Source organism: Eptatretus burgeri, chromosome 15 (genome assembly GCF_056783735.1).
Source record: "Eptatretus burgeri isolate ZD-2024b chromosome 15, Ebu_testis_v1, whole genome shotgun sequence".
Classification (NCBI taxonomy): domain Eukaryota; kingdom Metazoa; phylum Chordata; class Myxini; order Myxiniformes; family Myxinidae; genus Eptatretus; species Eptatretus burgeri.
This window is the reverse complement of record NC_140975.1, coordinates 45,649,479-45,674,698: the sequence shown is the minus strand read 5'-3', so window position 1 is coordinate 45,674,698 and position 25,220 is coordinate 45,649,479. Positions and strand designations below refer to the sequence as shown.

Below are 25,220 nucleotides of genomic sequence, written 5' to 3'. Positions count from 1 at the left end.
CCCTCAACCTCATCCAGTAAAACCCCCTCAACCTCATCCAGCAAAACCCCTCAACCTCATCCAGCAAAACCCCTCAACCTCATCCAGCAAAACCCCTCAACCTCATCCAGCAAAACCCCTCAACCTCATCCAGCAAAACCCCTCAACCTCATCCGGTACAACACCCTACTCAACCTCATCCAGCAAAACTTCCTCGACCTCATCCAGTAAAACCCCCTCAACCTCATCCAGTAAAACCCCCTCAACCTCATCCAGCAAAACCCCTCAACCTCATGCAGCTAAACCCCTCAACCTCATCCGATACAACACCCTACTCAACCTCATCCAGCAAAACTTCCTCGACCTCATCCAGTAAAACCCCCTCAACCTCATCCAGCAAAACCCCCTCAACCTCATGCAGCTAAACCCCTCAACCTCATCCGGTACAACACCCTACTCAACCTCATCCAGCAAAACTTCCTCGACCTCATCCAGTAAAACCCCCTCAACCTCATCCAGTAAAACCCCCTCAACCTCATCCAGCAAAACCCCTCAACCTCATGCAGCTAAACCCCTCAACCTCATCCGGTACAACACCCTACTCAACCTCATCCAGCAAAACTTCCTCGACCTCATCCAGTAAAACCCCCTCAACCTCATCCAGCAAAACCCCCTCAACCTCATCCAGCAAAACCCCTCAACCTCATCCGGTACAACACCCTACTCAACCTCATCCAGCAAAACTTCCTCGACCTCATCCAGTAAAACCCCCTCAACCTCATCCAGCAAAACCCCCTCAACCTCATCCAGCAAAACCCCTCAACCTCATCCAGCAAAACCCCTCAACCTCATCCAGCAAAACCCCTCAACCTCATCTAGCAAAACTTCCTCGACCTCATCCAGTAAAGCCCCCTCAACCTCATCCAGCAAAACCCCTCAACCTCATCCAGCAAAAACCCTCAACCCCATCCAGCGCAAAACCCCTCGACCTCATCCAGCACCTACATTGCGACTCCTCAATCACCTTCTCCATCAACACAACGTACATCATGATCACCGACACCAGGACTTCCATGAGTTTACAAAACACGTTCACCACGTACTTTACAATCACCACGATCTCCAATCGTACCCAGCCTCGCTGCTCGCCTTCGGGCCCGTCGCACTGAAGTAAATCGAATCCGATCCTGTGGAATCGGTCCGGGATCGCCATGTTCGCCGTCTCGCTCGGCTCGACCCTCTCCGAGAGCTCGTAACCGCCGCTAACTCCTCCTGTAGGTCGTGCACTTCTTGGGACAGCTGCTCGATGCTCAGAGCCAGAGCCTGAAGACGTTCAGTCAGCAGTTCGGTTTCGCCATGGACGGGAGGCAAGCTGGATTTCCGCCGAGCGCGGAACCACGACAGGCCGACGATCCAGCCGAAGCCAAGAGCTGCGCCGGTCAGAACACCGAGCAAACATGTCCTCCCGGGATGCCAAGCCAACGGAGAACGCAACACATGCGCCATTGCAGCTCCGACGGCGTGTTAAAAACGGAAAGAAGAACGAGGCGGAGACTGAAACATAATGGGCGTGGAGAGTCAGGGAGAGGGCGGGGAGAGTCAGGGAGAGGGCGGGGAGAGTCAGGGAGAGGGCGTGGAGAGTCAGGGAGAGGGCGTGAAGAGTCAGGGAGAGGGTGTGGATAATTCTGGGAGAGGGAGTGGAGAGTCAGACAGAGGGAGTGGAGAGTCAGGGAGAGGGCTGGGAGAGTCAGGGAGAGGACGTGGAGAGTCAGGCAGAGGGCGTGGAGAGTCTGGGAGAGGGAGTGGAGAGTCTGGGAGAGGGAGTGGAGAGTCTGGGAGAGGGAGTGGAGAATTGTGGGAGAGGGCGTGGAGAATTCTGGGAGAGGGCGTGGAGAGTCTGGGAGAGGAAGTGGAGAATTGTGGGAGAGGGCGTGGAGAGTCAGGGAGAGGGCGTGGAGAGTCTGGGAGAGGGCGTGGAGAATTCGGGGAGAGGGCGTGCTGAATTCGGGGAGAGGACGGGGAGAATTCTGGGAGAGGGCGTGGAGAGTCAGGGAGAGGGCGGGGAGTGTCAGGGAGAGGGCGTGGAGAATTCTGGGAGAGGGCGTGGAGAATTCTGGGAGAGGGAGTGGAGAATTCTGAGAGAGGGAGTGAAGAGTCAGGCAGAGGGCGGGGAGAGTCAAGGAGAGGACGTGGAGAGTCAGGGAGAGGGCTTGGAGAGTCAGAGAGAGGGTGTGGATAATTCTGGGAGAGGGAGTGGAGAGTCAGGCAGAGGGCGTGCAGAGTCAGGGAGAGGGCGTGGAGAATTCTGGGAGAGGGCGTGGAGAATTTTGGGAGAGGGAGTCGAGAATTCTGGGAGAGGGAGTGGAGAGTCAGGCAGAGGGCGTGGAGAATTCAGGGAGAGGGCGTGGAGAATTCAGGGAGAGGGCGGGGAGAACTGAGGGAGAGGGCGTGGAGAATTCGGGGAGAGGGCGGGGAGAGTCAGGGAGAGGACGTGGAGAGTCAGGGAGAGGGCTTGGAGAGTCAGAGAGAGGGTGTGGATAATTCTGGGAGAGGGAGTGGAGAGTCTGGCAGAGGGGGTGCAGAGTCAGGGAGAGGGCGTGGAGAATTCTGGGAGAGGGCGTGGAGAATTCTGGGAGAGGGAGTGGAGAATTCTGGGAGAGGGAGTGGAGAGTCAGGCAGAGGGAGTGGAGAGTCAGGGAGAGGGCATGGAGACTCAGGGAGAGGACGTGGAGAGTCAGGCAGAGGGCGTGGAGAGTCAGGGAGAGGACGTGGAGAATTCTGGGAGAGGGTGTGGAGAGTCAGGGAGAGGGCGTGGAGAATTTGGGGAGAGGGCGTGGAGAGTCGGGGAGAGGGCGTGGAGAGTCAGGGAGAGGGCGTGGAGAGTCAGGGAGAGGGAGTGGAGACTCAGGGAGAGGGCATGGGGAGTCGGGGGGAGGGCGTGGAGAGTCAGAGAGAGGGTGTCGCTAATTCTGGGAGAGGGCGTGGAGAACTCTGGGAGAGCGAGTGGAGAACTCTGGGAGAGGGAGTGGAGAGTCAGGCAGAGGGAGTGGAGAGTCAGGGAGAGGGCTGGGAGAGTCAGGGAGAGGGCGTGGAGAGTCAGGGAGAGGACGTGGAGAGTCAGGCAGAGGGCGTGGAGAGTCAGGGAGAGGGCGTGGAGAATTCTGGGAGAGGGTGTGGAGAGTCAGGGAGAGGGCTGGGAGAGTCAGGGAGAGGGCGTGGAGAGTCAGGGAGAGGACGTGGAGAGGACGTGGAGAGTCAGGGAGAGGGCGTGGAGAGTCAGGGAGAGGGCGTGGAGAGTCAGGGAGAGGGCGTGGAGAGTCAGGGAGAGGACGTGGAGAGTCAGGTAGAGGGCGTGGAGAGTCAGGGAGAGGGCGTGGAGAATTCTGGGAGAGGGCGTGGAGAGTCAGGGAGAGGGCGTGGAGAATTCGGGGAGAGGGCGTGGAGAGTCAGGGAGAGGGCGTGGAGAGTCAGGGAGAGGGCGTGGAGAGTCAGGGAGAGGGCGTGGAGAGTCAGGGAGAGGGCGTGGAGAGTCAGGGAGAGGGCGTGGAGAGTCAGGGAGAGGGCGTGGAGAGTCAGGGAGAGGGCGTGGAGAGTCAGGGAGAGGGCGTGGAGAATTTGGGGAGAGGGCATGCTGAGTCAGGGAGAGGGCGGGGAGAGTCAGGGAGAGGGCGTGGAGAGTCGGGGAGAGGGCGTGGAGAGTCAGGGAGAGGGCGTGGAGAGTCAGGGAGGGGGAGTGGGGAGTCAGGGAGAGGGCGTGGAGAGTCAGGGAGAGGGCGCGGAGAGTCAGGGAGAGGGTGTGGGTAATTCTGGGTTAGGGCGTGGAGAATTCTGGGAGAGCGAGTGGAGAACTCTGGGAGAGGGAGTGGAGAGTCAGGCAGAGGGAGTGGAGAGTCCGGTAGAGGGAGTGGAGAGTCAGGGAGAGGGCTGGGAGTGTCAGGGCGAGGGCGTGGTGAGTCAGGGCGGGGGCGTGTAGAGTCCGGCCGAGGGCGTGGAGAGTCAGGGAGAGGGCGTGGAGAATTCTGGGAGAGGGTGTGGAGAGTCAGGGAGAGGGCTGGGAGAGTCAGGGAGAGGGCGTGGAGAGTCAGGGAGAGGACGTGGAGAGGACGTGGAGAGTCAGGGAGAGGGCGTGGAGAGTCAGGGAGAGGGCGTGGAGAGTCAGGGAGAGGGCGTGGAGAGTCAGGGAGAGGACGTGGAGAGTCAGGTAGAGGGCGTGGAGAGTCAGGGAGAGGGCGTGGAGAATTCTGGGAGAGGGTGTGGAGAGTCAGGGAGAGGGCGTGGAGAATTCGGGGAGAGGGCGTGGAGAGTCAGGGAGAGGGCGTGGAGAGTCAGGGAGAGGGCGTGGAGAGTCAGGGAGAGGGCGTGGAGAGTCAGGGAGAGGGTGAGGAGAGTCAGGGACACGGTGTGGAGAGTCAGGGAGAGGGTGTGGAGAGTCAGAGAGAGGGCGTGGAGAGTCAGGGAGAGGGCGTGGAGTGTCAGGGAGAGGGCGTGGAGAGTCAGGGAGAGGGCGTGGAGAGTCAGGGAGAGGGCGTGGAGAATTTGGGGAGAGGGCATGCTGAATTCGGGGAGAGGGCGTGGAGAGTCAGGGAGAGGGCGGGGAGAGTCAGGGAGAGGGCGTGGAGAGTCGGGGAGAGGGCGTGGAGAGTCAGGGAGAGGGCGTGGAGAGTCAGGGAGAGGGAGTGGAGAGTCAGGGAGAGGGCGTGGAGAGTCAGGGAGAGGGCGTGGAGAGTCAGAGAGAGGGTGTGGATAATTCTGGGAGAGGGCGTGGAGAATTCTGGGAGAGCGAGTGGAGAACTCTGGGAGAGGGAGTGGAGAGTCAGGCAGAGGGAGTGGAGAGTCAGGCAGAGGGAGTGGAGAGTCAGGGAGAGGGCTGGGAGAGTCAGGGAGAGGGCGTGGAGAGTCAGGGAGAGGACGTGGAGAGTCAGGCAGAGGGCGTGGAGAGTCAGGGAGAGGGCGTGGAGAATTCTGGGAGAGGGTGTGGAGAGTCAGGGAGAGGGCTGGGAGAGTCAGGGAGAGGGCGTGGAGAGTCAGGGAGAGGACGTGGAGAGGACGTGGAGAGTCAGGGAGAGGGCGTGGAGAGTCAGGGAGAGGGCGTGGAGAGTCAGGGAGAGGACGTGGAGAGTCAGGTAGAGGGCGTGGAGAGTCAGGGAGAGGGCGTGGAAAATTCTGGGAGAGGGTGTGGAGAGTCAGGGAGAGGGCGTGGAGAATTCGGGGAGAGGGCGTGGAGAGTCAGGGAGAGGGCGTGGAGAGTCAGGGAGAGGGCGTGGAGAGTCAGGGAGAGGGCGTGGAGAGTCAGGGAGAGGGCGTGGAGAGTCAGGGAGAGGGCGTGGAGAGTCAGGGAGAGGGCGTGGAGAGTCAGGGAGAGGGCGTGGAGAGTCAGGGAGAGGGCGTGGAGAGTCAGGGAGAGGGCGTGGAGAGTCAGGGAGAGGGCGTGGAGAGTCAGGGAGAGGGCGTGGAGAGTCAGGGAGAGGGCGTGGAGAATTTGGGGAGAGGGCATGCTGAATTCGGGGAGAGGGCGTGGAGAGTCAGGGAGAGGGCGTGGAGAGTCAGGGAGAGGGCGTGCAGAGTCAGGGAGAGGGCGTGCAGAGCCAGGGAGAGGGCGTGCAGAGACGGGGAGAGGTCGCGCAGAGTCAGGGATAGGGCGTGCAGAGTCAGGGAGAGGGCGTGCAGAGTCAGGGAGAGGGCGTGCAGAGTCAGGGAGAGGGCGTGCAGAGTCAGGGAGAGGGCGTGCAGAGTCAGGGAGAGGGCGTGCAGAGTCAGGGAGAGGGCGTGCAGAGTCAGGGAGAGGGCGTGCAGAGTCAGGGAGAGGGCGTGCAGAGTCGGGGAGAGGGCGTGCAGAGTCGGGGAGAGGGCGTGCAGAGTCGGGGAGAGGGCGTGGAGAGTCGGGGAGAGGGCGTGGAGAGTCGGGGAGAGGGCGTGGAGAGTCGGGGAGAGGGCGTGCTGAATTCGGGGAGAGGGCGTGGAGAGTCAGGGAGAGGGCGTGCAGAGTCAGGGAGAGGGCGTGCAGAGTCAGGGAGAGGGCGTGCAGAGTCAGGGAGAGGGCGTGCAGAGTCAGGGAGAGGGCGTGCAGAGTCAGGGAGAGGGCGTGCAGAGTCAGGGAGAGGGCGTGCAGAGTCAGGGAGAGAGCGTGCAGAGTCAGGGAGAGGGCGTGCAGAGTCAGGGAGGGAGCGAGCAGAGCCAGGGAGAGGGCGAGCAGAGCCAGGGAGAGGGCGTGCAGAGTCGGGGAGAGGGCCCGCAGAGGCAGGGAGAGGGCGTGCAGAGTCGGGGAGAGGGCCAGCAGAGACGGGGAGAGGGGGGGGGGAGACGGAGAGAGGGCGGGTAGAGGCGGGGAGAGGGCGTGCAGACGCGGGGAGGGGGCGAGCAGAGTCGGGGAGAGGGCGTGCAGAGTCGGGGAGAGGGCGTGCAGAGTCGGGGAGAGGGCGTGCAGAGTCGGGGAGAGGGCGTGCAGAGTCGGGGAGAGGGCGTGGAGAATTCTGGGAGAGGGCGTGGAGAATTCTGGGAGAGGGCGTGGAGAATTCTGGGAGAGGGAGTGGAGAGTCAGGCAGAGGGCGTGGAGAATTCAGGGAGAGGGCGTGGAGAATTCAGGGAGAGGGCGGGGAGAAGTGAGGGAGAGGGCGTGGAGAATATGGGGAGAGGGCGGGGAGAGTCAGGGAGAGGACGTGGAGAGTCAGGGAGAGGGCTTGGAGAGTCAGAGAGAGGGTGTGGATAATTCTGGGAGAGGGCGTGGAGAATTCTGGGAGAGGGAGTGGAGAATTCAGGGAGAGGGAGTGGAGAGTCAGGCAGAGGGAGTGGAGAGTCAGGGAGAGGGCGTGGAGAGTCAGGGAGAGGGCGTGGAGAGTCAGGGAGAGGACGTGGAGAGTCAGGCAGAGGGCGTGGAGAGTCAGGGAGAGGGCGTGGAGAATTCTGGGAGAGGGCGTGGAGAGTCAGGGAGAGGGCGTGGAGAATTCGGGGAGAGGGCGTGGAGAGTCAGGGAGAGGGCGTGGAGAGTCAGGGAGAGGGCGTGGAGAGTCAGGGAGAGGGGGTGAAGAGTCATGGAGAGGGCGTGGAGAGTCAGGGAGAGGGCGTGGAGAATTCGGGGAGAGGGCGTGCAGAATTCGGGGAGAGGAGTGGAGAGTCAGGGAGAGGGCGTGCAGAGTCAGGGAGACGGCGTGCAGAGTCAGGGAGAGGGCGTGCAGAGTCAGGGAGAGGGCGTGCAGAGTCAGGGAGAGGGCGTGCAGAGTCAGGGAGAGGGCGTGCAGAGTCAGGGAGAGGGCGTGCAGAGTCAGGGAGAGGGCGTGCAGAGTCAGGGAGAGGGCGTGCAGAGTCAGGGAGAGGGCGTGCAGAGTCAGGGAGAGGGCGTGCAGAGTCAGGGAGAGGGCGTGCAGAGTCAGGGAGAGGGCGTGCAGAGTCAGGGAGAGGGCGTGCAGAGTCAGGGAGAGGGCGTGCAGAGTCAGGGAGAGGGCGTGCAGAGTCAGGGAGAGGGCGTGCAGAGTCAGGGAGAGGGCGTGGAGGAGTCGGGGAGAGGGCGTGGAGAATTCGGGGAGAGCGCGTCGAGAGTCAGGGAGAGGGCGTGGAGAGTCAGGCAGAGGGCGTGGAGAATTCGGGGAGAGGGCGTGGAGAGTCAGGCAGAGGGCGTGGAGAATTCGGGGAGAGGGCGTGCAGAATTCGGGGAGAGGTCGTCGAGAGTCAGGGAGAGGGCGTGCACAGTCAGGGAGAGAGCGTGCAGAGTCAGGGAGAGGGCGTGCAGAGTCAGGGAGAGGGCGTGGAGAGTCAGGGAGAGGACGTGGAGAGTCAGGGAGAGGGCGTGCAGAGTCAGGGAGAGGGCTTGGAGAGTCCGGGGAGAGGGCGTGGAGAATTCGGGGAGAGGGCGTGGAGAGTCCAGGGAGAGGGCGTGGAGAGTCCAGGGAGAGGGCGTGGAGAGTCAGGGAGAGGGCGTGGAGAGTCAGGGAGAGGGCATGGAGAGTCAGGGAGAGGGCGTGGAGAGTCAGGGAGAGGGCGTGGAGAGTCAGGGAGAGGGCGTGGAGAGTCAGGGAGAGGGCGTGGAGAGTCAGGGAGAGGGCGTGGAGAATTCGGGGAGAGGGCGTGGAGAATTCGGGGAGAGGGCGTGGAGAATTCGGGGAGAGGGCGTGGAGAGTCCGGGGAGAGGGCGGGGAGAAGGAAGGGGGAGGGCGTGGAGAATTCTGGGAGAGGGTGTGGAGTGTCAGGGAGAGGGCGTGGAGAGTCAGGAAGAGGACGTGGAGAATTCTGGGAGAGGGCGTGGAGAGTCAGGGAGAGGGCGTGGAGAGTCAGGCAGAGGGCGTGGAGAGTCAGGGAGAGGGCGTGGAGAGTCAGGGAGAGGACGTGGAGAATTCGGGGAGAGGGCGGGGAGAAGTAAGGGAGAGGGCGTGGAGATGTCGGGAAGAGGACGTGGAGAAGTAAGGGAAGAGGGCGTGGAAAAGTAAGGGTGAGAGTGTGGAGAAGTAAGGGAAGAGGGCGTGGAGAAGTAAGGGAAGAGGGCGTGGAGAAGTAAGGGAGAGGGCATGGAGAAGTAAGGGAGAGGGAGTGGAGAAGTAAGGGAGAGGGCATGGAGGGTCAGGAAGAGGGCATGGAGAGTCAGGGAGAGGGCGTGGAGAGTCAGGGAGAGGGCATGGATAATTCGGGGAGAGGGCGTGGAGAGTCAGGGAGAGGGGGTGGAGAGTCAGGGAGAGGGCGTGGAGAATTTGGGGAGAGGGCGTGCTGAATTCGGGGAGAGGACGTGGAGAATTCTTGGAGAGGGCGCGGAGAGTCAGGGAGAGGGCGTGGAGAATTCTGGGAGAGGGAGTGGAGAGTCATGCAGAGGGCGTGCAGAGTCAGGGAGAGGGCGTGGAGAATTCTGGGAGAGGGCGTGGAGAATTCTGGGAGAGGGAGTGGAGAATTCTGGGAGAGGGAGTGGAGAGTCAGGCAGAGGGAGTGGATAGTCAGGCAGAGGGAGTGGAGAGTCAGGGAGAGGGCGTGGAGAGTCAGGGAGAGGACGTGGAGAGTCAGGCAGAGGGCGTGGAGAGTCAGGGAGAGGGCGTGGAGAATTCTGGGAGAGGGCATGGAGAGACAGGGAGAGGGCGTGGAGAATTCGGGGAGAGGGCGTGGAGAGTCAGGGAGAGGGCGTGCTGAATTCGGGGAGAGGGCGTGGAGAGTCAGGGAGAGGGCGTGCAGAGTCAGGGAGAGGGCGTGCAGAGTCAGGGAGAGGGCGTGCAGAGTCAGGGAGAGGGCGTGGAGAGTCAGGGAGAGGGCGTGGAGAATTCGGGGAGAGGGCGTGGAGAGTCAGGGAGAGGGCTTGGAGAGTCAGGGAGAGGGCGTGGAGAGTAAGGGAGAGGGCGTGGAGAATTCGGGGAGAGGGCGTGCAGAATTCGGGGAGAGGTCGTCGAGAGTCAGGGAGAGGGCGTGCAGAGTCAGGGAGACGGCGTGCAGAGTCAGGGAGAGGGCGTGGAGAGTCAGGGAGAGGACGTGGAGAGTCAGGGAGAGGGCGTGCAGAGTCAGGGAGAGGGCGTGGAGAGTCAGGGAGAGGGCGTGGAGAGTCAGGGAGAGGGCGTGGAGAGTCAGGGAGAGGGCGTGGAGAGTCAGGGAGAGGGCGGGGAGAGCCAGGGAGAGGGCGTGGAGAGTCAGGGAGAGGACGTGGAGAGTCAGGCAGAGGGCGTGGAGAGTCAGGGAGAGGGCGTGGAGAATTCTGGGAGAGGGCGTGGAGAGTCAGGGAGAGGGCGTGGAGAATTCGGGGAGAGGGCGTGGAGAGTCAGGGAGAGGGCGTGGAGAGTCAGGGAGAGGGGGTGAAGAGTCAGGGAGAGGGGGTGAAGAGTCATGGAGAGGGCGTGGAGAGTCAGGGAGAGGGCGTGGAGAATTCGGGGAGAGGGCGTGCAGAATTCGGGGAGAGGAGTGGAGAGTCAGGGAGAGGGCGTGCAGAGTCAGGGAGACGGCGTGCAGAGTCAGGGAGAGGGCGTGCAGAGTCAGGGAGAGGGCGTGCAGAGTCAGGGAGAGGGCGTGCAGAGTCAGGGAGAGGGCGTGCAGAGTCAGGGAGAGGGCGTGCAGAGTCAGGGAGAGGGCGTGCAGAGTCAGGGAGAGGGCGTGCAGAGTCAGGGAGAGGGCGTGCAGAGTCAGGGAGAGGGCGTGCAGAGTCAGGGAGAGGGCGTGCAGAGTCAGGGAGAGGGCGTGCAGAGTCAGGGAGAGGGCGTGCAGAGTCAGGGAGAGGGCGTGCAGAGTCAGGGAGAGGGCGTGCAGAGTCAGGGAGAGGGCGTGCAGAGTCAGGGAGAGGGCGTGCAGAGTCAGGGAGAGGGCGTGCAGAGTCAGGGAGAGGGCGTGCAGAGTCAGGGAGAGGGCGTGCAGAGTCAGGGAGAGGGCGTGCAGAGTCAGGGAGAGGGCGTGCAGAGTCAGGGAGAGGGCGTGGAGGAGTCGGGGAGAGGGCGTGGAGAATTCGGGGAGAGCGCGTCGAGAGTCAGGGAGAGGGCGTGGAGAGTCAGGCAGAGGGCGTGGAGAATTCGGGGAGAGGGCGTGGAGAGTCAGGCAGAGGGCGTGGAGAATTCGGGGAGAGGGCGTGCAGAATTCGGGGAGAGGTCGTCGAGAGTCAGGGAGAGGGCGTGCACAGTCAGGGAGAGAGCGTGCAGAGTCAGGGAGAGGGCGTGCAGAGTCAGGGAGAGGGCGTGGAGAGTCAGGGAGAGGACGTGGAGAGTCAGGGAGAGGGCGTGCAGAGTCAGGGAGAGGGCTTGGAGAGTCCGGGGAGAGGGCGTGGAGAATTCGGGGAGAGGGCGTGGAGAGTTCAGGGAGAGGGCGTGGAGAGTCCAGGGAGAGGGCGGGGAGAGTCAGGGAGAGGGCGTGGAGAGGCAGGGAGAGGGCATGGAGAGTCAGGGAGAGGGCGTGGAGAGTCAGGGAGAGGGCGTGGAGAGTCAGGGAGAGGGCGTGGAGAGTCAGGGAGAGGGCGTGGAGAGTCAGGGAGAGGGCGTGGAGAATTCGGGGAGAGGGCGTGGAGAATTCGGGGAGAGGGCGTGGAGAATTCGGGGAAAGGGCGTGGAGAGTCCGGGGAGAGGGCGGGGAGAAGTAAGGGAGAGGGCGTGGAGAATTCTGGGAGAGGGTGTGGAGAGTCAGGGAGAGGGCGTGGAGAGTCAGGAAGAGGACGTGGAGAATTCTGGGAGAGGGCGTGGAGAGTCAGGGAGAGGGCGTGGAGAGTCAGGCAGAGGGCGTGGAGAGTCAGGGAGAGGGCGTGGAGAGTCAGGGAGAGGACGTGGAGAATTCGGGGAGAGGGCGGGGAGAAGTAAGGGAGAGGGCGTGGAGATGTCGGGAAGAGGACGTGGAGAAGTAAGGGAAGAGGGCGTGGAAAAGTAAGGGTGAGAGTGTGGAGAAGTAAGGGAAGAGGGCGTGGAGAAGTAAGGGAAGAGGGCGTGGAGAAGTAAGGGAGAGGGCATGGAGAAGTAAGGGAGAGGGTGTGGAGAAGTAAGGGAGAGGGCATGGAGGGTCAGGAAGAGGGCATGGAGAGTCAGGGAGAGGGCGTGGAGAGTCAGGGAGAGGGCGTGGATAATTCGGGGAGAGGGCGTGGAGAGTCAGGGAGAGGGGGTGGAGAGTCAGGGAGAGGGCGTGGAGAATTTGGGGAGAGGGCGTGCTGAATTCGGGGAGAGGACGTGGAGAATTCTTGGAGAGGGCGCGGAGAGTCAGGGAGAGGGCGTGGAGAATTCTGGGAGAGGGAGTGGAGAGTCATGCAGAGGGCGTGCAGAGTCAGGGAGAGGGCGTGGAGAATTCTGGGAGAGGGCGTGGAGAATTCTGGGAGAGGGAGTGGAGAATTCTGGGAGAGGGAGTGGAGAGTCAGGCAGAGGGAGTGGATAGTCAGGCAGTGGGAGTGGTGAGTCAGGGAGAGGGCGTGGAGAGTCAGGGAGAGGACGTGGAGAGTCAGGCAGAGGGCGTGGAGAGTCAGGGAGAGGGCGTGGAGAATTCTGGGAGAGGGCATGGAGAGTCAGGGAGAGGGCGTGGAGAATTCGGGGAGAGGGCGTGGAGAGTCAGGGAGAGGGCGTGCTGAATTCGGGGAGAGGGCGTGGAGAGTCAGGGAGAGGGCGTGCAGAGTCAGGGAGAGGGCGTGCAGAGTCAGGGAGAGGGCGTGCAGAGTCAGGGAGAGGGCGTGGTGAGTCAGGGAGAGGGCGTGGAGAGTCAGGGAGAGGGCGTGGAGAGTCAGGGAGAGGGCGTGGAGAATCGGGGAGAGGGCGTGGAGAATTCGGGGAGAGGGCGTGGAGAGTCAGGGAGAGGGCTTGGAGAGTCAGGGAGAGGGCGTGGAGAGTAAGGGAGAGGGCGTGGAGAATTCGGGGAGAGGGCGTGCAGAATTCGGGGAGAGGTCGTCGAGAGTCAGGGAGAGGGCGTGCAGAGTCAGGGAGACGGCGTGCAGAGTCAGGGAGAGGGCGTGGAGAGTCAGGGAGAGGGCGTGGAGAGTCAGGGAGAGGGCGTGCAGAGTCAGGGAGAGGGCGTGGAGAGTCAGGGAGAGGGCGTGGAGAGTCAGGGAGAGGGCGTGGAGAGTCAGGGAGAGGGCGTGGAGAGTCAGGGAGAGGGCGTGGAGAGTCAGGGAGAGGGCGTGGAGAGTCAGGGAGAGGGCGTGGAGATTCAGGGAGAGGGCGTGGAGAGTCAGGGAGAGGGCGTGGAGAGTCCGGGGAGAGGGCGTGGAGAATTCGGGGAGAGGGCGTGGAGAATTCGGGGAGAGGGCGTGGAGAGTCAGGAGAGGGCGTGGAGAGTCAGGAGAGGGCGTGGAGAATTCGGGGAGAGGGCGTGGAGAGTCCGGGGAGAGGGCGGGGAGAAGTAAGGGAGAGGGCGTGGAGAATTCTGGGAGAGGGTGTGGAGAGTCAGGGAGAGGGCATGGAGAGTCAGGAAGAGGGCGTGGAGAGTCATGGAGAGGGCGTGGAGAGTCAGGGAGAGGGCGTGGAGAGTCAGGGAGAGGGCGTGGAGAATTCGGGGAGAGGGCGGGGAGAAGTAAGGGAGAGGGCGTGGAGAAGTCGGGAAGAGGACGTGGAGAAGTAAGGGAAGAGGGCGTGGAAAAGTAAGCGTGAGAGCGTGGAGAAGTAAGGGAAGAGGGCATGGAGAAGTAAGGGAGAGGGCATGGAGAAGTAAGGGAGAGGGCGTGGAGAAGTAAGGGAGAGGGCATGGAGAGTCAGGAAGAGGGCATGGAGAGTCAGGGAGAGGGCGTGGATAATTTGGGGAGAGGGCGTGGAGAGTCAGGGAGAGGGCGTGGAGAGTCAGGGAGAGGGCGTGGAGAGTCAGGGAGAGGGCGTGGAGAGTCAGGGAGAGGGCGTGGAGAGTCAGGGAGAGGGCGTGGAGAGTCAGGGAGAGGGCGTGGAGAGTCAGGGGAGAGGGCGTGGAGAGTCAGGGAGAGGGCGTGGAGAGTCAGGGAGAGGGCGTGGAGAGTCAGGGAGAGGGCGTGGAGAGTCAGGGGAGAGGGCGTGGAGAGTCAGGGGAGAGGGCGTGGAGAGTCAGGGAGAGGGCGTGGAGAGTCAGGGAGAGGGCGTGGAGAGTCAGGGAGAGGGCGTGGAGAGTCAGGGAGAGGGCGTGGAGAGTCAGGGAGAGGGCGTGGAGAGTCAGGGAGAGGGCGTGGAGAGTCAGGGAGAGGGCGTGGAGAGTCAGGGAGAGGGCGTGGAGAGTCAGGGAGAGGGCGTGGAGAGTCAGGGAGAGGGCGTGGAGAATTTGGGTAGAGGGCGTGCTGAATTCTGGGAGAGGGCGTGGAGAGTCAGGGAGAGGGCGGGGAGAGTCAGGGAGAGGGCGTCGAGAATTCGGGGAGAGGGTGTGCAGAATTCGGGGAGAGGTCGTCGAGAGTCACGGAGAGGGCGCGGAGAGTCAGGGACAGGGTGTGCAGAGTCAGGGAGAGGGCGTGGAGAGTCAGGGAGAGGGCGTGGAGAGTCAGGGAGAGGGCGTGGAGAGTCAGGGAGAGGGCGTGGAGAGTCAGGGAGAGGGCGTGGAGAGTCAGGGAGAGGGCGTGGAGAATTCGGGGAGAGGGCGTGCAGAATTCGGGGAGAGGTCGTAGAGTGCCAGCGATAGGGCGTGCAGAGTCAGGGAGAGGGCGTGCAGAGTCAGGGAGAGGGCGTGCAGAGTCAGGGAGAGGGCGTGCAGAGTCAGGGAGAGGGCGTGCAGAGTCAGGGAGAGGGCGTGCAGAGTCAGGGAGAGGGCGTGCAGAGTCAGGGAGAGGGCGTGCAGAGTCGGGGAGAGGACGTGGAGAGTCGGGGAGAGGGCGTGCAGAGTCGGGGAGAGGGCGTGGAGAGTCGGGGAGAGGGCGTGGAAAGTCCGGGGAGAGGGCGTGGAGAATTCGGGGAGAGGGCGTGGAGAATTCGGGGAGAGGGCGTGGAGAGTCCGGGGAGAGGGCGTGCAGAGTCCGGGGAGAGGGCGTGCAGAGTCCAGGGAGAGGGCGTGCAGAGTCAGGGAGAGGGCGTGCAGAGACAGGGAGAGGGCGTGCAGAGTCAGGGAGAGGGCGTGCAGAGTCAGGGAGAGGGCGTGCAGAGTCAGGGAGAGGGCGTGGAGAGTCGGGGAGAGGACGTGGAGAGTCGGGGAGAGGGCGTGCAGAGTCGGGGAGAGGGCGTGGAGAGTCGGGGAGAGGGCGTGGAGAGTCCGGGGAGAGGGCGTGGAGAATTCGGGGAGAGGGCGTGGAGAGTCCGGGGAGAGGGCGTGGAGAGTCAGGGAGAGGGCGTGGAGAGTCAGGGAGAGGGCGTGGAGAGGCAGGGAGAGGGCGTGGAGAGCCAGGGAGAGGGCGTGGAGAGTCAGGGAGAGGGCATGGAGACTTCGGGGAGAGGGCGTGCAGAATTCGGGGAGAGGGCGTGGAGAGGCCGGGGAGAGGGCGGGGAGAAGTAAGGGAGAGGGCGTGGAGAATTCTGGGAGAGGGTGTGGAGAGTCAGGGAGAGGGCGTGGAGAGTCAGGAAGAGGACGTGGAGAATTCTGGGAGAGGGTGTGGAGAGTCAGGGAGAGGGCGTGGAGAGTCAGGGAGAGGGCGTGGAGAGTCAGGGAGAGGACCTGGAGAATTCGGGAGAGGGCGGGGAGAAGTAAGGGAGAGGGCGGGGAGAAGTAAGGGAGAGGGCGTGGAGAAGTCGGGAGGAGGACGTGGAGAAGTAAGGGAAGAGGGCATGGAAAAGTAAGGGGGAGAACGTGGAGAAGTAAGGGAAGAGGGCTGGGAGAAGGAAGGGAAGAGGGAGGGGAGACGTAAGGGAGAGGGCAGGGAGAGGGAAGGGAGAGGGTGTGGAGAAGTAAGGGAGAGGGCATGGAGGGTCAGGAAGAGGCCATGGAGAGTCAGGGAGAGGGCGTGGAGAGTCAGGGAGAGGGCATGGATAATTCGGGGAGAGGGCGTGGAGAGTCAGGGAGAGGGCGTGGAGAGTCAGGGAGAGGGGTGGAGAGTCAGGGAGAGGGCGTGGAGAATTTGGGGAGAGGGCGTGCTGAATTCGGGGAGAGGGAGTGGAGAATTCTGAGAGAGGGAGTGGAGAGTCAGGCAGAGGGCGGGGAGAGTCAGGGAGAGGGCGTGGAGAATTCTGGGAGAGGGCGTGGAGAATTCTGGGAAAGGGAGTGGAGAATTCTGAGAGAGGGAGTGGAGAGTCAGGCAGAGGGCGGGGAGAGTCAGGGAGAGGGCGTGGATAATTCTGGGAGAGGGAGTGGAGAGTCAGGCAGAGGGCGTGCAGAGGCAGGGAGAGGGCGTGGAGAATTCTGGGAGAGGGAGTGGAGAATTCTGGGAGAGGGAGTGGAGAGTCAGGCAGAGGGAGTGGATAGTCAGGCAGAGGGAGTGGAGAGTCAGGGAGAGGGAGTGGAGAGTCAGGGAGAGGACGTGGAGAGTCAGGCAGAGGGCGTGGAGAGTCAGGCAGAGGGCGAGGGGAGTCAGGGAGAGGGCGTGGAGAATTCTGGGAGAGGGTGTGGAGAGTCAGGGAGAGGGCGTGGAGAATTCGGGGAGAGGGCGTGGAGAGTCAGGGAGAGGGCGTGGAGAGTCAGGGAGAGGGCGTGGAGATACAGAGAGAGGGCGTGGAGAGCCAGGGAGAGGGCGTGGAGAGTCAGGGAGAGGGCTTGGAGAGTCAGAGAGAGGGTGTGGATAATTCTGGGAGAGGGAGTGGAGAGTCAGGCAGAGGGCGGGCAGAGTCAGGGAGAGGGCGTGGAGCATTCTGGGAGAGGGCGTGGAGAATTCTGGGAGAGGGAGTGGAGAATTCTGGGAGAGGGAGTGGAGAGTCAGGCAGAGGGAGTGGAGAGTCAGGGAGAGGGCGTGGAGAGTCAGGGAGAGGACGTGGAGAGTCAGGCAGAGGGCGTGGAGAGTCAGGCAGAGGGCGTGGAGAGTCAGGGAGAGGGCGTGGAGAATTCTGGGAGAGGGTGTGGAGAGTCAGGGAGAGGGCGTGGAGAATTCGGGGACAGGGCATGGAGAGTCAGGGAGAGGGCATGGAGAGTCAGGGAGAGGGCGTGGAGAGTCAGGGAGAGGGCATGGAGAGTCAGGGAGAGGGCGTGGAGAGTCAGGGAGAGGGCGTGGAGAGTCAGGGAGAGGGCGTGGAGAGTCAGGGAGAGGGCTTGGAGAATTCGGGGAGAGGGCGTGCAGAATTCGGGGAGAGGTCGTCGAGAGTCAGGGAGAGGGCGTGCAGAGTCAGGGAGACGGCGTGCAGAGTCAGGCAGAGGGCGTGGAGAGTCAGGGAGAGGGCGTGGAGAGTCCGGGGAGAGGGCGTGGAGAATTCGGGGAGAGGGCGTGGAGAGTCCGGGGAGAGGGCGTGGAGAGTCAGGGAGAGGGTGTGGAGAGTCAGGGAGAGGGCGTGGAGAGTCAGGGAGAGGGCGTGGAGAGTCAGGGAGAGGGCGTGGAGAGTCAGGGAGAGGGCGTGGAGAGTCAGGGAGAGGGTGTGGAGAGTCAGGGAGAGGGCGTGGAGAGTCAGGGAGAGGGCGTGGAGAGTCAGGGAGAGGGCGTGGAGAATTCAGGGAGAGGGCGTGGAGAGTCAGGAGAGGGCGTGGAGAATTCGGGGAGAGGGTGTGGAGAGTCCGGGGAGAGGGCGGGGAGAAGTAAGGGAGAGGACGTGGAGAATTCTGGGAGAAGGTGTGGAGAGTCAGGGAGAGGGCGTGGAGAGTCAGTAAGAGGGCGTGGAGAGTCAGGAAGAGGGCGTGGAGAGTCAGGGAGAGGGCGTGGAGAATTCGGGGAGAGGGCGGGGAGAAGTAAGGGAGAGGGCGTGGAGAAGTCGGGAAGAGGACGTGGAGAAGTAAGGGAAGAGGGCGTGGAAAAGTAAGGGTGAGAGCGTATGGAGAAGTAAGGGAGAGGGCATGGAAAAGTAAGGGAGAGGGCGTGGAGAAGTAAGGGAGAGGGCATGGAGAGTCAGGAAGAGGGCATGGAGAGTCAGGGAGAGGGCGTGGAGAGTCAGGGAGAGGGCGTGGATAATTCGGGGAGAGGGCGTGGAGAGTCAGGGAGAGGGCGTGGAGAGTCAGGGAGAGGGCGTGGAGAGTCAGGGAGAGGGCGTGGAGAGTCAGGGAGAGGGCGTGGAGAGTCAGGGAGAGGGTGTGGTGAGTCAGGGAGAGGGTGTGGGGAGTCAGGGAGGGGGCGTGGAGAGTCAGGGAGAGGGCGTGGAGAGTCAGGGAGAGGGCTTGGAAAGTCAGAGAGAGGGTGTGGATAATTCTGGGAGAGGGAGTGGAGAGTCAGGCAGAGGGCGTGCAGAGTCAGGGAGAGGGCGTGGAGAATTCTGGGAGAGGGCGTGGAGAATTCTGGGAGAGGGAGTGGAGAATTTTGGGAGAGGGAGTGGAGAGTCAGGCAGAGGGAGTGGAGAGTCAGGGAGAGGGCATGGAGAGTCAGGGATAGGACGTGGAGAGTCAGGGAGAGGGCGTGGAGAATTCTGGGAGAGGGTGTGGAGAGTCAGGGAGAGGGCGTGGAGAATTCGCGGAGAGGGCGTGGAGAGTCAGGGAGAGGGCGTGGAGAGTCAGGGAGAGGGCGTGGAGAGTCAGGGAGAGGGCGTGGAGAGTCAGGGAGAGGGCGTGGAGAATTTGGGGAGAGGGCGTGCTGAATTCGGGGAGAGGGCGTGGAGAGTCAGGGAGAGGGCGTGCAGAGTCAGGGAGAGGGCGTGCAGAGTCAGGGAGAGGGCGTGCAGAGTCAGGGAGAGGGCGTGCAGAGTCAGGGAGAGGGCGTGCAGAGTCAGGGAGAGGGCGTGCAGTCGGGGAGAGGGCGTGCAGAGTCGGGGAGAGGGCGTGCAGAGTCGGGGAGAGGGCGTGCAGAGTCGGGGAGAGGGCGTGCAGAGTCGGGGAGAGGGCGTGGAGAGTCGGGGAGAGGGCGTGGAGAGTCGGGGAGAGGGCGTGGAGAGTCAGGGAGAGGACGTGGAGAGTCAGGGAGAGGGCGTGGAGAATTCGGGGAGAGGGCGTGCAGAATTCGGGGAGAGGTCGTCGAGAGTCAGGGAGAGGGCTTGCTGAGTCAGGGAGAGGGCGTGCAGAGTCAGGGAGAGGGCGTGGAGCGTCAGGGAGAGGACGTGGAGAATTCGGGGAGAGGGCGTGGAGAGTCCGGGGAGAGGGCGTGGAGAGTCCGGGGAGAGGGCGTGGAGCGTCCAGGGAGAGGGCGTGGAGAGTCCAGGGAGAGGGCGTGGAGAGTCAGGGAGAGGGCGTGGAGAGTCAGGGAGAGGGCGTGGAGAGTCAGGGCGAGGGCGTGGAGAGTCAGGGAGAGGGCGTGGAGAATTCGGGGAGAGGGCGTGGAGAGTCCGGGGAGAGGGCGTGGAGAGTCCGGGGAGAAGTAAGGGAGAGGGCGTGGAGAAGTAAGGGAGAGGGCGTGGAGAATTCTGGCAGAGGGTGTGGAGAGTCAGGGAGAGGGCGTGGAGAGTCAGGAAGAGGGCGTGGAGAGTCAGGGAGAGGGCGTGGAGAGTCAGGGAGAGGGCGTGCAGAATTCGGGGAGAGGGCGTGCAGAATTCGGGGAGAGGGCGGGGAGAAGTAAGGGAGAGGGCGTGGAGAAGTCGGGAAGAGGACGTGGAGAAGTAAGGGAAGAGGACGTGGAGAAGTAAGGGAAGAGGGCGTGGAAAAGTAAGGGTGAGAGCGTGGAGAAGTAAGGGAAGAGGGCATGGAGAAGTAAGGGAGAGGGCGTGGAGAAGTAAGGGAGAGGGCGTGGAGAAGTAAGGGAGAGGGCATGGAGAGTCAGGAAGAGGGCATGGAGAGTCAGGGAGAGGGCGTGGAGAGTCAGGGAGAGGGCGTGGATAATTCGGGGAGAGGGCGTGGAGAGTCAGGGAGAGGGCGTGGAGAGTCAGGGAGAGGGCGTGGAGAGTCAGGGAGAGGGCGTGGAGAGTCAGGGAGAGGGCGTGGAGAGTCAGGGGAGAGGGCGTGGAGAGTCAGGGAGAGGGCGTGAGAGTCAGGGAGAGGGCGTGGAGAGTCAGGGAGAGGGCGTGGAGAGTCAGGGAGAGGGCGTGGAGAGTCAGGGAGAGGGCGTGGAGAGTCAGGGAGAGGGCGTGGAGAGTCAGGGAGAGGGCGTGGAGAGTCAGGGAGAGGGCGTGGAGAGTCAGGGAGAGGGCGTGGAGAGTCAGGGAGAGGGCGTGGAGAGTCAGGGAGAGGGCGTGGAGAGTCAGGGAGAGGGCGTGGAGAATTTGGGGAGAGGGCGTGGAGAATTCTGGGAAAGGGAGTGGAGAATTCTGATAGAGGGAGTGGAGAGTCAGGCAGAGGGAGTGGAGAGTCAGGGAGAGGGCGTGGAGAGTCAGGGAGAGGACGTGGAGAGTCAGGCAGAGGGCGTGGAGAGTCAGGCAGAGGAGGTGGAGAGTCAGGGAGAGGGCGGGAGAATTCTGGGAGAGGGTGTGGAGAGTCAGGGAGAGGGCGTGGAGAATTCGGGGACAGGGCGTGGAGAGTCCGGGGAGAGGGCGTGGAGAGTCAGGGAGAGGGCGGGGAGAAGTAAGGGAGAGGGCGTGGAGAATTCTGGGAGAGGGTGTGGAGAGTCAGGGAGAGGGCGTGGAGAGTCAGGAAGAGGACGTGGAGAATTCTGGGAGAGGGTGTGGAGAGTCAGGGAGAGGGCGTGGAGAGTCAGGGAGAGGGCGTGGAGAGTCAGGGAGAGGACCTGGAGAATTCGGGGAGAGGGCGGGGAGAAGTAAGGGAGAGGGCGGGGAGAAGTAAGGGAGAGGGCGTGGAGAAGTCGGGAAGAGGACGTGGAGAAGTAAGGGAAGAGGGCATGGAAAAGAAAGGGTGAGAGCGTGGAGAAGTAAGGGAAGAGGGCGTGGAGAAGTAAGGGAAGAGGGCGTGGAGAAGTAAGGGAGAGGGCATGGAGAAGTAAGGGAGAGGGTGTGGAGAAGTAAGGGAGAGGGCATGGAGGGACAGGAAGAGGGCATGGAGGGTCAGGAAGAGGGCATGGAGAGTCAGGGAGAGGGCGTGGAGAGGCAGGGAGAGGGCATGGATAATTCGGGGAGAGGGCGTGGAGAGCCAGGGAGAGGGCGTGGAGAGTCAGGGAGAGGGGGTGGAGAGTCAGGGAGAGGGCGTGGAGAATTTGGGGAGAGGGCGTGCTGAATTCGGGGAGAGCGAGTGGAGAATTCTGAGAGAGGGAGTGGAGAGTCAGGCAGAGGACGGGGACAGTCAAGGAGAGGGCGTGGAGAATTCTGGGAGAGGGCGTGGAGAATTCTGGGAAAGGGAGTGGAGAATTCTGAGAGAGGGAGTGGAGAGTCAGGCAGAGGGCGGGGAGAGTCAGGGAGAGGGCGTGGATAATTCTGGGAGAGGGAGTGGAGAGTCAGGCAGAGGGCGTGCAGAGTCAGGGAGAGGGCGTGGAGAATTCGGGGAGAGGGCGTGCAGAATTCGGGGAGAGGTCGTCGAGAGTCAGGGAGAGGGCGTGCAGAGTCAGGGAGACGGCGTGCAGAGTCAGGCAGAGGGCGTGCAGGGGCAGGGAGAGGGCGTGGAGAGTGCGGGGAGAGGGAGTGGAGAATTCGGGGAGAGGGCGTGGAGAGTCCGGGGAGAGGGCGTGGAGAGTCAGGGAGAGGGTGTGGAGAGTCAGGGAGAGGGCGTGGAGAGTCAGGGAGAGGGCGTGGAGAGTCAGGGAGAGGGCGTGGAGAGTCAGGGAGAGGGCGTGGAGAGTCAGGGAGAGGGTGTGGAGAGTCAGGGAGAGGGCGTGGAGAGTCAGGGAGAGGGCGTGGAGAATTCAGGGAGAGGGCGTGGAGAGTCAGGAGAGGGCGTGGAGAATTCGGGGAGAGGGTGTGGAGAGTCCGGGGAGAGGGCGGGGAGAAGTAAGGGAGAGGACGTGGAGAATTCTGGGAGAAGGTGTGGAGAGTCAGGGAGAGGGCGTGGAGAGTCAGGAAGAGGGCGTGGAGAGTCAGGAAGAGGGCGTGGAGAGTCAGGGAGAGGGCGTGGAGAATTCGGGGAGAGGGCGGGGAGAAGTAAGGGAGAGGGCGTGGAGAAGTCGGGAAGAGGACGTGGAGAAGTAAGGGAAGAGGGCGTGGAAAAGTAAGGGTGAGAGCGTATGGAGAAGTAAGGGAGAGGGCATGGAAAAGTAAGGGAGAGGGCGTGGAGAAGTAAGGGAGAGGGCATGGAGAGTCAGGAAGAGGGCATGGAGAGTCAGGGAGAGGGCGTGGAGAGTCAGGGAGAGGGCGTGGATAATTCGGGGAGAGGGCGTGGAGAGTCAGGGAGAGGGCGTGGAGAGTCAGGGAGAGGGCGTGGAGAGTCAGGGAGAGGGCGTGGAGAGTCAGGGAGAGGGCGTGGAGAGTCAGGGAGAGGGTGTGGAGAGTCAGGGAGAGGGTGTGGAGAGTCAGGAGAGGGCGTGGAGAGTCAGGGAGAGGGCGTGGAGAGTCAGGGAGAGGGCTTGGAAAGTCAGAGAGAGGGTGTGGATAATTCTGGGAGAGGGAGTGGAGAGTCAGGCAGAGGGCGTGCAGAGTCAGGGAGAGGGCGTGGAGAATTCTGGGAGAGGGCGTGGAGAATTCTGGGAGAATTCTGGAGAATGGGAGAGGGAGTGGAGAATTTTGGGAGAGGGAGTGAGAGTCAGGCAGAGGGAGTGGAGAGTCAGGGAGAGGGCATGGAGAGTCAGGGATAGGACGTGGAGAGTCAGGGAGAGGGCGTGGAGAATTCTGGGAGAGGGTGTGGAGAGTCAGGGAGAGGGCGTGAGAATTCGGGAGAGGGCGGGAGAGTCAGGGAGAGGGCGTGGAGAGTCAGGGAGAGGGCGTGGAGAGTCAGGGAGAGGGCGTGGAGAGTCAGGGAGAGGGCGTGGAGAGTCAGGGAGAGGGCGTGGAGAGTCAGGGAGAGGGCGTGGAGAATTTGGGGAGAGGGCGTGCTGAATTCGGGGAGAGGGCGTGGAGAGTCAGGGAGAGGGCGTGCAGAGTCAGGGAGAGGGCGTGCAGAGTCAGGGAGAGGGCGTGCAGAGTCAGGGAGAGGGCGTGCAGAGTCAGGGAGAGGGCGTGCAGAGTCAGGGAGAGGGCGTGCAGTCGGGGAGAGGGCGTGCAGAGTCGGGGAGAGGGCGTGCAGAGTCGGGGAGAGGGCGTGCAGAGTCGGGGAGAGGGCGTGCAGAGTCGGGGAGAGGGCGTGGAGAGTCGGGGAGAGGGCGTGGAGAGTCGGGGAGAGGGCGTGGAGAGTCAGGGAGAGGACGTGGAGAGTCAGGGAGAGGGCGTGGAGAATTCGGGGAGAGGGCGTGCAGAATTCGGGGAGAGGTCGTCGAGAGTCAGGGAGAGGGCTTGCTGAGTCAGGGAGAGGGCGTGCAGAGTCAGGGAGAGGGCGTGGAGCGTCAGGGAGAGGACGTGGAGAATTCGGGGAGAGGGCGTGGAGAGTCCGGGGAGAGGGCGTGGAGAGTCCGGGGAGAGGGCGCGGAGCGTCCAGGGAGAGGGCGTGGAGAGTCCAGGGAGAGGGCGTGGAGAGTCAGGAGAGGGCGTGGAGAGTCAGGGAGAGGGCGTGGAGAGTCAGGGCGAGGGCGTGGAGAGTCAGGGAGAGGGCGTGGAGAATTCGGGGAGAGGGCGTGGAGAGTCCGGGGAGAGGGCGTGGAGAGTCCGGGGAGAAGTAAGGGAGAGGGCGTGGAGAAGTAAGGGAGAGGGCGTGGAGAATTCTGGCAGAGGGTGGAGAGTCAGGGAGAGGGCGTGGAGAGTCAGGAAGAGGGGCGTGGAGAGTCAGGGAGAGGGCGTGGAGAGTCAGGGAGAGGGCGTGCAGGGTCGGGGGGAGAGGGCGTGCAGAATTGGGGGAGAGGGCGGGGAGAAGTAAGGGAGAGGGCGTGGAGAAGTCGGGAAGAGGACGTGGAGAAGTAAGGGAAGAGGACGTGGAGAAGTAAGGGAAGAGGGGCGTGGAAAAGTAAGGGTGAGAGCGTGGAGAAGTAAGGGAAGAGGGCATGGAGAAGTAAGGGAGAGGGCGTGGAGAAGTTAAGGGAGAGGGCGTGGAGAAGTAAGGGAGAGGGCATGGAGAGTCAGGAAGAGGGCATGGAGAGTCAGGGAGAGGGCGTGGAGAGTCAGGGAGAGGGCGTGGATAATTCGGGAGAGGGCGTGGAGAGTCAGGGAGAGGCGTGGAGAGTCAGGGAGAGGGCGTGGAGAGTCAGGGAGAGGGCGTGGAGAGTCAGGGAGAGGGCGTGGAGAGTCAGGGGAGAGGGCGTGGAGAGTCAGGGAGAGGGCGTGGAGAGTCAGGGAGAGGGCGTGGAGAGTCAGGGAGAGGGCGTGGAGAGTCAGGGAGAGGGCGTGGAGAGTCAGGGAGAGGGCGTGGAGAGTCAGGGAGAGGGCGTGGAGAGTCAGGGAGAGGGCGTGGAGAGAGTCAAGAGAGGGCGTGGAGAGTCAGGGAGAGGGCGTGGAGAGTCAGGGGAGAGGGCGTGGAGAGTCAGGGAAAGGGCGTGGAGAGTCAGGGAGAGGGCGTGGAGAATTTGGGGAGAGGGCGTGGAGAATTCTGGGAAAGGGAGTGGAGAATTCTGATAGAGAGTGGAGAGTCAGGCAGAGGGTGGAGAGTCAGGGAGAGGGCGTGGAGAGTCAGGGAGAGGACGTGGAGAGTCAGGCAGAGGGCGTGGAGAGTCAGGCAGAGGAGGTGGAGAGTCAGGGAGAGGGCGTGGAGAATTCTGGGGAGAGGGTGTGGAGAGTCAGGGAGAGGGCGTGGAGAATTCGGGGGACAGGGCGTGGAGAGTCCGGGGAGAGGGCGTGGAGAGTCAGGGAGAGGGCGGGGAGAAGTAAGGGAGAGGGCGTGGAGAATTCTGGGAGAGGGTGTGGAGAGTCAGGGAGAGGGCGTGGAGAGTCAGGAAGAGGACGTGGAGAATTCTGGGAGAGGGTGTGGAGAGTCAGGGAGAGGGCGTGGAGAGTCAGGGAGAGGGCGTGGAGAGTCAGGGAGAGGACCTGGAGAATTCGGGGAGAGGGGCGGGGAGAAGTAAGGGGAGAGGGCGGGGAGAAGTAAGGGAGAGGGCGTGGAGAAGTCGGGAAGAGGACGTGGAGAAGTAAGGGAAGAGGGCATGGAAAAAGTAAGGGTGAGAGCGTGGAGAAGTAAGGGAAGAGGGCGTGGAGAAGTAAGGGAAGAGGGCGTGGAGAAGTAAGGGAGAGGGCATGGAGAAGTAAGGGAGAGGGTGTGGAGAAGTAAGGGAGAGGGCATGGAGGGTCAGGAAGAGGGCATGGAGGGTCAGGAAGAGGGCATGGAGAGTCAGGGAGAGGGCGTGGAGAGTCAGGGAGAGGGCATGGATAATTCGGGGAGAGGGCGTGGAGAGTCAGGGAGAGGGCGTGGAGAGTCAGGGAGAGGGGTGGAGAGTCAGGGAGAGGGGCGTGGAGAATTTGGGGAGAGGGCGTGCTGAATCGGGAGAGGGGGAGTGGAGAATTCTGAGAGAGGGAGTGGAGAGTCAGGCAGAGGGCGGGGAGAGTCAGGGAGAGGGCGTGGAGAATTCTGGGAGAGGGCGTGGAGAATTCTGGGAAAGGGGAGTGGAGAATTCTGAGAGAGGGAGTGGAGAGTCAGGCAGAGGGCGGGGAGAGTCAGGGAGAGGGCGTGGATAATTCTGGGAGAGGGAGTGGAGAGTCAGGCAGAGGGCGTGCAGAGTCAGGGAGAGGGCGTGGAAGGAGTCGGGGAGAGGGCGTGCAGAATTCGGGGAGAGGTCGTCGAGAGTCAGGGAGAGGGCGTGCAGAGTCAGGGAGACGGCGTGCAGAGTCAGGCAGAGGGCGTGGAGAGTCAGGGAGAGGGCGTGGAGAGTCCGGGGAGAGGGCGTGGAGAATTCGGGGAGAGGGCGTGGAGAGTCCGGGGAGAGGGCGTGGAGAGTCAGGGAGAGGGTGTGGAGAGTCAGGGAGAGGGCGTGGAGAGTCAGGGAGAGGGCGTGGAGAGTCAGGGAGAGGGCGTGGAGAGTCAGGGAGAGGGCGTGGAGAGTCAGGGAGAGGGTGTGGAGAGTCAGGGAGAGGGGCGTGGAGAGTCAGGGAGAGGGCGTGGAGAATTCAGGGAGAGCGTGGAGAGTCAGGGAGAGG

The 25,220-nt window shown here is 63.1% G+C and overlaps 1 protein-coding gene across 4 annotated transcripts in view; it reads right to left on the bottom strand.

The window, feature by feature from the left end:
* The window catches only part of LOC147012093 (regulator of microtubule dynamics protein 3-like), a 33,259-nt gene extending 31,718 nt beyond the window's left edge, over nucleotides 1–1,541 (bottom strand). For 2 of the 4 annotated variants that reach the window (XM_085858332.1, XM_085858333.1), the window contains exon 1: nucleotides 1,112–1,541. In XM_085858332.1, coding sequence (XP_085714458.1) covers nucleotides 1,112–1,485 — 374 coding nt within the window. In that variant the 5' untranslated portion in view covers nucleotides 1,486–1,541. Of the gene's footprint in view, nucleotides 1–1,082 lie in introns of all 4 variants that reach the window. The other 2 variants (XM_085858335.1, XM_085858336.1) reach the window with 2 other exon arrangements.
* Between the last annotated feature and the right edge of the window lie 23,679 nt (nucleotides 1,542–25,220).